A 9067-nucleotide genomic window follows, 5' to 3' on the forward strand; every position below is an offset into this window, starting at 1 on the left:
CATCTTCTACAAGGGAAACTCTGATTCCAAACCTCCACCGCCTTGTGGCTATATCCATTATTGGAAAAGGCTTCAGGAGTAAACCTTGAGGCAAAATTCAAAGCCGGAGTCCTGGAAGCAGTTAGTGACTCTGTGCAGCCACATTCTGATAACTCCTGCGACACAATTGGAACCAGTTTGCGGAGAGGGGCGGCATATAAATCCAATAAATCTAATCTAATCAATCGTATCGGCTGTGCTGTTCCATTGGATTATTTCAGCGATGTGGAGAGAGGGGATCTGCTGCTTGGGTAACAGTCTATCCTCTATACTTACCTACCCAGCCCCCATGCTCTGGAGAGGACATTCCAACTTTGTATACAACACTAAAATTACATGGAAAGCAGCAGTCACAGGTTATAAGTCTTTGCTTGATTGGCATAGAGCCTGACGCCAGGGCCGCCTTCGATGGTGGGAGAGGTTAATATACCTCATTGGCATTAGGGCAAACAGACTGACAACTTTCCACTGTGCAATAACCATAAAAAACTTTAGCCCTAAAGTTGGGCACTTTTAATGTTCGGACAATGACCCCTGGCTTCTCTGATGATCTGCAAGAAATAGATGACGTATGCAAGACTGCTGTTGAATCCAGAGAATTATGAAGATGTCTGTCAAAGCAAACCAACAGAAGAAGGACAGAAGCTGCCTGACATGTTAATGTTGTGATGAAAGATGCGGAACTGGCTTAATTATATTAAACTTATGACTCTATGAGTTTGCACTTTGTCTGGGGGTTTTCTTCTTCCATGAGATAATTTGACTGAGCAAAAGAGCAACACGTAATGTGGTTGAGGCTTTCCTGCCTTTGCATTCACTTGGCGTTGACTAAATGATCTATAATTATAATTATAATGTAGTGAGATAGGATGACACCTATGAAAAACACTGTCACGAGAAAAATTATACTAATTAAAACTGAATTCCAAGCACACTTCCAAGGAATAAATCTTCCAAATTCTTGGGGGAAAAGATTATTGGAATCCATTGAACTCAAGTTTCATAACAGTAATTGCCACAGACAAAATGTAAAAACAACTCTTTCATCCTCTCCACTTTTTTGGCCCCAGAGATTGCGCCACAAATCATGAAACAATCCCCAAATTATCTAGTTTCTGCCTCTTACAGCCTTCCGTCCCCAACAGCTGGCTCTCAATGTTCACCAAATGGCTTTTTCCCAGTAAATCTTGTTACTCAATTCTGATTCAGCAAAGCAATAAAACTGTTCTAAAGATAAAATCAAAAGTGTGACAAGAAAAAGATGAAACAAAGATATTAAGGCGTCAGTTTTTTTAATAGCCCTAAAGAACCTGAAGTGAAACCCATTCAGCCGCCACGGGATATATAAGCCGGCTGTAAGAAAGCAGGTAACATCAGGTATACAAGCACGGGAACAGCAAAACAGCAACGGAGACAGAAATGCTCAAACAGCGAACAAGAGATGCTGAAAAGAAGCCTGCGAAGAAGCCAAGCAAAGGTAGGAAGTCAATCCATTTCTTGTGTGGGAAGCACATGACTTTTTGCCAAGGCTGCCTGTCAACAACCTTCCTTAAAACACCCGTGTCTCCCTTCTATCTCCTGATGCACAGAAGCTAAATCTCTCTCTTCTTTTTTAAAGAGGGGGAAGAATGTTGCTGTCCAACGCCCTTGGATGCCATGAAAGGTAAGAACACAGTTGGGAAGAGGTTGTTGAGTCCAACCGCAGAGATGAGGGGTGGGCTCACATCTCATATTAATCTGCCTCATTGTGTGTGAAGCAAATCAGTTGAGCCATTTGGCGTGGGACCACTGATCTGGTATTGGAATCCCTTGACCAATGACTCAGTCCACACCATGGCTTATTCAAATACCTTAACAGCATGGGGGAACACCTGTTGTTGCTTATACAGAATTGATTTAAGGTTCAGGCCTAGGAGCCTAAAACGTGGACCTTTCCCTAGGACCTCAAGAGAAGTTGATGTACGTGGTTTGCATCTTAACCGGGACGGGGACCCAAATGCCTGATTATCTCGCCACGGTGGATGTGGATCCAGAATCTCCCACTTATTGCCAAGTACGAGGATATTCATTTATTCCTTAGTCCTCTTTTTAATATCTTCCATTCCCATTGGGGTCGTAAGTCGAGGAGAATTTATACCAACATGTTCCGACATATTCTTACTTTCCACACCCATGCACTTAGGGTATTGAACAATTTACTATAATCAAATGAGGTGAATCTTTTTCTAAGCCCAACAAAGCTCAGCACCTTCCGGTGTGTTTCTAGTCGTTCTGTTCCTCCTTATCTAATGGGAATCCTCAGCCAGGTTTGCCACCTATGCAAAGACACCTTAACTAGGTGCATCCGAGGAAGGAACCATCATGTGAGAGCAGACTCCTATGCTATAATGCACTGGGCCTGCTATCAATCCAAAAAGTAAGCAGGCGATGCTCAAATGAGTGCTCTTGTATTCACACATGTGAGGACTTCAGCTCCAGGGTTGGAATGGTGGAGCGCTGTTGCACAGAGGGCGCATCAAAGAGTAGGAAGGGAAGAAAAAGCCTGTGAGTTTTAGGCACACGGGTCTTTTCGCTGTCCCGCTTGCTTGTTGGGAGAGAGACCTGTATTCTGTCACTAACAATTCACAGCCAACACAAGCAGAAGTAGTCCTTTCATCATCATCTTTGAATGATAAAAATATTGCGAAGTGGACTCTGGGCAACTGAAAGAGGCTGAGTGTCAGATGCCCTTCCTGTCGCCTATGTGGAGTTCAGCAGCTAGATTCTCATTGTTCCCAGATAGAGAAATGTCAAGCAGAAGTAGACCTCTCTACTAACAAAATTCTCTTCTGCAAACCGTGTTCTTCATCCAAAGATACGCAAGTCACGAACTCTTGGAAAATAGATGGAGAAATCCACCGAGAGCCGACGACGTAAAGCAATGCACATTTAATCTCTGCCTATCCAATCTTTCACAACCAGGTTATTCACCGGCTGCAAATGCCATACATTAACGATGAGCTTCACTTCATGGGCTGGAACACTTGCTGCAACACCTTCGGAGACACCACCAAGAGACGCAACAAGCTGGTCCTTCCAGGTTTTGACTCTTCACGGATTTATGTTGTGGACACCGAGACTGACCCCCAAGCTCCCTGCCTGTTCAAGGTAGGCCCGACCATCTTGGCTTGCATAGGTCTCTGTGAGGAGGTGCAAGGGACTTTAAACCTCTGATTATAACCACTGTTGGTCCCCTGACCTTGCCTTAGTTTTGCTCTTGACCTTTTTATAAGTAATCCAAGCCAAAATCCATTTCCATAGAAAGTGGGTTAAAAAAATGCATACACCTGATTTTTGGGATTCTCACGTCTCTCTGCAAAATGGTTGAGCAGAATTATGTATAGATTGAAAGGAATAAAATCAACAAATCCTGTAGATTTTAAACAAAAAGAACCCCACATTTGCAAGATGAGTATCTATAGCATAGGATAGTAACCATTCCCACATCTTCAATTTATTCCAGTACGCAAAGAAACCCTGACAAAAAACCTGATTATACAACAGATGTCACCCTCACATTCCTATCAACAACCCCCATGCTTCAATGTCTGCAGGTCGGCTGTGAAGGTTTTAGATCAAAGCTATTTGAAGAGTTACAAAGAAAAAGAAAACAAAACTACAGTGCAAGAGTTTTTATTTTCTCTTCCTCTCCCCAACCTTGACAGGTGATTGAGCCCAGAGAGGTCTTCTGTAAAACCAAAGGAGCTTCACTAGTCGCCCCACGCTGTCTGGGCAATGGAGAAGTCATGATCAGCTCCATGGGGGACCTATTTGGCAATGGAAAAGGTACCGCTGGGCAAATGTTTTCCAAAAGGGGGTTCAGATTAAGGTGCTGTGATGTTGCTCAGAAGATGTTGGGAGAGAAACTTTCTCCACAAACTCCAAAACCCTGAAATTTGAGTCCTGGATTCTCTTCCAGGCTAGTGCCACCTCTTGGACAATTCTGAATGGGGCAAACTACTTTCACCCTACCCTTCCTGGGAATCACCTGTTTCAATTCATTTGAACCCCAAACCACAGGCGCATTTATTCTGGTGGATACGGAAAGATGGGAAGTGAAGGGTACCTGGAACCGCCCTGGGGATGAGGCTCCACTAGGATTTGACTTCTGGTACAAACCAAGGCATAACGTCCTATTCAGCACTGAACTGGGGATCCCCAAATTTACTTTCGAAAGATTCAACCCTGAATTTCTGAGGAAAGGTGAGAAGGCGGAACATTACCTAAGCTTAATGTCCATTGGTGAGGGGGATTGGACTCTGACCTAAAGTGGGACCCAAGGCTCCTTGTGAAAGGATGGCATTGGGGGAGTGGGGGTTGGTGGCTATTTAGTCCAACCCTCTTCTATATTTAGAGCTAGCCCTTCCCCAAGAGTTGAAACCTCAGCTGCTGCTTGGGGGTCTCCAACATGAGAAAGCCCACCACCCTTCTCAGGAACTGCTTAGTGAAACCTCCACACCCTCCCGAAGATCCTCTGGCAGGAGGCATTCCTACTCACCAGAGATTGTTGAGATGATTCTTCTCTTTTCTTCTCCAGATATCTATGGCCGTCACCTGAACGTGTGGGATGGGTCCACCCACTGCCTCGTTGAGTCCATTGACATGGGGGAGGATTCAGTCCCTTACAGTGTCCGCTTCCTGCACAACCCAGATTCGTCACACGGCTTTGTGAGCTGTGTCTTAGATGGCTCCATGCATCATATTTACAAGGCGGAGGTGAAAAGAAGTAGAATTTCTTTCTCCTTTGCCCCCGTGACCCCACACCTTTTTCATCAGAAAGAATTGGCATCTGAGGCTTTAGCTCAGAATAAAAGTAATTGATAAAATGCGGTATTAAAGAGGGTGCATAATACCAATAGTCCTCCACCATGGTCATTAAGTGAATTATATGGTTATTAAGCTAAATCAGACTTCCCCACTAAAAGCTCTGCATGTCCCAACCAACCTTGTGTGTTTTGCAGGATGGGACATGGATCACCGAGAAGGTAATACAGATTCCAGACAAGACGGTGACTGGGTGGAACTTACCTGAAATGCCAGGTAAGTAAATATGGTATAGGAGGGCTTTTGTTTTTATACTTACCTGTCTACCTTCTACCTTCTTCCTATATATGAAGAGAGGGGTGGCATACAAATCCAATTAAATAAATAAATATGCTGCCCATTTTGCTCTTGTGAGACTCTGGAGGGCTTTTGCCGAGAGAAAACAATAGTATAAAATATTAAGGTTTTCACCCTCTACATTCAAATTAAGGATTTTTAGCAGAGAATGGGCTGCAAACAAGCTGAGTGTCATCATAACTGAAAGTCATCTGCAGCTTTGGGGTGATGAAAATTATTGCAAATGTTGCATGCCAAAGAATTAAGCCATCCAACTTTTTTCTTGATCTTATTTCTTTCTATTCTCCAGCGTACAACGCTGATTTCATTATTTCACTGGATGATCGTTTCCTGTATATGAGCAACTGGTTTCATGGCGATGTTCGACAGTATGACATCACTGATCCCCACTGCCCTCGGCTATTGGGCCAGGTGAGCTCTTTCCCACTTAAAGGCCCTGGAAGGCTTGGAGTCCCTTCTTTCCACCACTGGAACCAGGATGACATGTTAAGCAGAGATCTAATCCAGCCCTTAGTTACTGGCAAAGCATCTCTAAAGGTGTTCCAATGGGGTGAACTTCCAAGTACCACAGTCCGGGCTGAAGAAGATTGCTGTTTGGGGAAGGGAAAACTGACCTTCAGCCTGAACTGACCCTTCCTTTGGGTGCTGCAGGTGTTCGTAGGAGGCAGCATCTCCAAAGGTGGGGTGGTGACTGTGATTAAGGATGAAGAGCTTGACTGCCAACCAGATCCCCTCATGATCCAGGTGAGCCTCCGTTTTCTGGACATCAGCCCTCCCTGGAAAACCAGGCAGCTTACACAATTAGATGAACCTGTTCTACTTTAATATAAGGCTACATTAAGAGAGTCTTGGAAGTCTGAGAATATAACATTCCCGCTGTCACTTTTAATTGTTTGATCCATTGCATATGTCCCTCCTAAGTTTCTTTCTCTGTTTCCTAGGCAGCATCTCTTCTCCTGCTGCCTTAAGGTCATGCGCTACACCGAGAAAATATCCTGCTTTGAGACACTTGCAGGGAACCATTCTCAACAGAGAGCATGGCTTCTTTTCTATGGGACCTCTTGAAAGTCCACAAATAAATCTCGTGCAGCAGATTAGGCTAAGGAACTAATGTATATATAAGCCTCCTTGGATCCCCTAAATTTCTTGACCACTCCTTGCATTTTTTCACCTTAGGGAAGGAGAGTCTACGGGGGACCCCAAATGCTCAAGCTCAGCTTGGATGGAAAAAGGCTTTATGTTACCAGTGGTCTCTACACACAGTGGGATGAGCAATTTTATCCACAACTATTGAGGTATGAAATCTCTCAACAGACGAAGAACATTCAGACCAAATTTGCAAGGTAGTAGGCTTCCCTCCTTTCTTGTATTGCAAGCCAAATGACTCTTGTTCCAACTTTCTACTACTTTCTCTCTGAATACTTCCTTACTCAGATAACCTTCTTTTCTTCTTCTTTTGCAGCGAAGGCTCAGTCATGCTCCAGATTGACGTAGACACGGAGAACGGGGGTCTCTGTGTGAATCCAGATTTTCTGGTGGATTTCGGAAAGGGGCCATGGGGTCCCGCTCGTGCGCATGAAATGACTTACCCAGGAGACTGTACTTCTGACATTTGTGTCTGAGACATTCCTCTGAGCCTACCCCTTTGCTACGCTAGAATTTAGTGGGCAGGGTACTGAAACAGAGCACAAGTGTTGGTTTATGGCTGTTAGATCCGTGGAACTGTCTTTCTTCAGGGGAAGGGGGAACCCTTGTCTGCATTATTTACTCTACTGCTTTCTTTCTCAGTACCCTATATTCTGCATGCAACTGATTTATATAACCTTTTTGCCTGGTGCCTTGGAAGTTTCCGTGCCTTTTTGGGGAATCCACAGCGAGCAAGGGTCATTTGGTTTGCATCATTTGAAAGCTGGCAGAAGATGATCCTGAGAAACTTCCCTTATCCCATTCTCAGAGTGGTGGCACAATGACATCTTCACACCTGCGGATTGGTTCAATCCACATCTGACTGTTGGAAACAGTTCCAATTAATTTTATTCTACATACATTGCCTGAGATCCTCAAAGTCTGCTTTTATTTCATCCTACTATACTGTTACATTACAGTACAGCCTACTGTTCAATAAAAGGTTCCTTTTGAAATGTTTCAAGCATCTTTACTTTCTTGAATAAGGGGGAGAGCCGGACTTTGCAGTAGTTTAATCCTGTTGGACAGATTTCCATGTTTGAGGAGGATGTGAACAGAGAAATTGTCATTGCAATAAAATATTTTCTGGATAATACAAACTCTTGAGGGTAAATTTTATTTGAAGAGAGCGGCAACCGTTGATCAAGTCTGTATTATGTACTGTACTGTTTTTTATTATTGTTGTGAGCCGCCCCGAGTTTGCGGAGAGGGGCGGCATATAAATCCAATAAACCTAAACCTAAACCTGTATATTTTCCTAACAATGCATTTTAAAAGCCCCTTAATGACCAACACTTTGTTCCTGGGATTTAGATAGGAGTGGCTCAAAGTCACCCAGCTTGGTTTCTGTGCCTAACAGAGGATTAACATTTATGGTCCCCAGCATCTAATCCAGCACCTTTAACCATTACACCACAGTGGCATTCCATCCATAACTTAAGCTATTATTAATGCTAGTCAGCTGCAGGAGGATTTTCGCTTAAATATCCTCAAGCACTACTAGATAAGTACAGCCAACCGATCAGAGATGACACTGGCTCTTTTAATTCATGCATCTTCTGGACAAGGGAAAAGAGGGAATTCAGCAAATGAAGGAAAAATCCATTAAAATTGGGAGGACACAACTTTGGCATGGAGCTTCATTTGAAAGACACGATAGGCCCTGATGTTCCGATGTCAGCTCTCAGAGAAATACATTCAGCTCCACTGGATGTAAGTTACACAGCAGTCAGGGCATGATGGCATGATAGACATCTGAACCACAGAAGTTTAGGCAGAACATGAGAGGTCTTTGATCTGTCCCCTGTCCTACTGTTTTTCTTTTATTGCTCAAAAAAATAAATAAAGGGAACACTCAAAGAACACACCCTAGATCTAAAGGAATGAAATATTCTCCTAGAATGCTTAGTTCTGTGCAAAGTTGAATGTGCACAACAGCAGGTGAAAAGGATTGTCAGTCCATGTTGCTTCCTAAGTGGACAGTTTGATTTCACAGTAGTTTGATTTACTTGGAGTTATATTGTGTTGTTTAAGCATTCCCTTTATTTTTTTTTGAGCAGTATACCGTATATTCTATATTCCTCAAAATAATAAAGGGAACACATCCTAGATCTAAAGGAATGAAATATTCTCCTAGAATGCTTAGTTCTGTGCAAAGTTGAATGTGCACAACAGCAGGTGAAATTGATTGTCAATTAGAGTTGCTTCCTAAGTGGACAGTTTGATTTCACAGAAGTTTGATTTACTTGGAGTTCTATTACGTTGTTTAAGCGTTGCCTTTATTTATTTATTTTTTTGAGCAGTGTATGTAAACTATTATTTATTTATTTATTTATTTATTTATTGGATTTGTATGCCGCCCCTTTCCAGAGACTCGGGGCGGCTAACAGCGACAATAAAACAGTGTACAATAGTAATTTGGTATTGATGATTAAAAATCAATTAATATAAAAACCAAACATACATACCATGCATAGAATTGTAAAGGCCTAGGGGGAAAGAGGATCTCAATTCCCCCATGCCTGGCGGCAAAGGTGGGTTTTAAGTTGTTTACGAAAGGCAAGGAGGGTGGGGGCAGTTCTAATCTCTGGGGGGAGTTGGTTCCAGAGGGCCGGGGCCGCCACAGAGAAGGCTCTTCCCCTGGGTCCCGCCAGGCGACATTGCTTAGTTGACGGGACCCGGA

The 9067-nt window shown here is 43.3% G+C and overlaps 1 protein-coding gene across 2 annotated transcripts; it reads left to right on the plus strand.

Moving 5' to 3' along the window:
• Positions 1–1680: 1680 nt before the first annotated feature.
• LOC139175556 (methanethiol oxidase-like) lies at positions 1681–6821 on the plus strand. Of its 2 annotated transcripts, XM_070766710.1 has the most exons (11): positions 1681–1702; positions 1980–2092; positions 3001–3186; positions 3744–3864; positions 4099–4281; positions 4616–4794; positions 5040–5118; positions 5489–5610; positions 5851–5943; positions 6376–6494; positions 6662–6821. In XM_070766710.1, the coding sequence occupies exons 1-11, from the start codon at positions 1696–1698 to the stop codon at positions 6819–6821; spliced, it is 1362 nt and encodes a 453-aa protein (XP_070622811.1). In that variant the 5' UTR covers positions 1681–1695. The 2 variants fall into 2 exon arrangements, with proteins under 2 accessions (XP_070622811.1, XP_070622812.1); XM_070766711.1 differs by lacking the exon at positions 3001–3186 and having other exon boundaries at positions 1687–1702.
• Positions 6822–9067: the final 2246 nt, after the last annotated feature.

This window comes from Erythrolamprus reginae, chromosome 13, assembly GCF_031021105.1.
Source record: "Erythrolamprus reginae isolate rEryReg1 chromosome 13, rEryReg1.hap1, whole genome shotgun sequence".
NCBI classification, from domain to species: Eukaryota; Metazoa; Chordata; class Lepidosauria; order Squamata; family Dipsadidae; genus Erythrolamprus; species Erythrolamprus reginae.

Excerpts from the sequence above, each read along its gene's own strand:
- LOC139175556 (XM_070766710.1), top strand. Across the intron at positions 4,282-4,615 it reads CCCTGAATTTCTGAGGAAAG|ATATCTATGGCCGTCACCTG; the intron begins GTGAGAAGGCGG and ends TTTCTTCTCCAG. Across the intron at positions 4,795-5,039 it reads ATCATATTTACAAGGCGGAG|GATGGGACATGGATCACCGA; the intron begins GTGAAAAGAAGT and ends TGTGTTTTGCAG.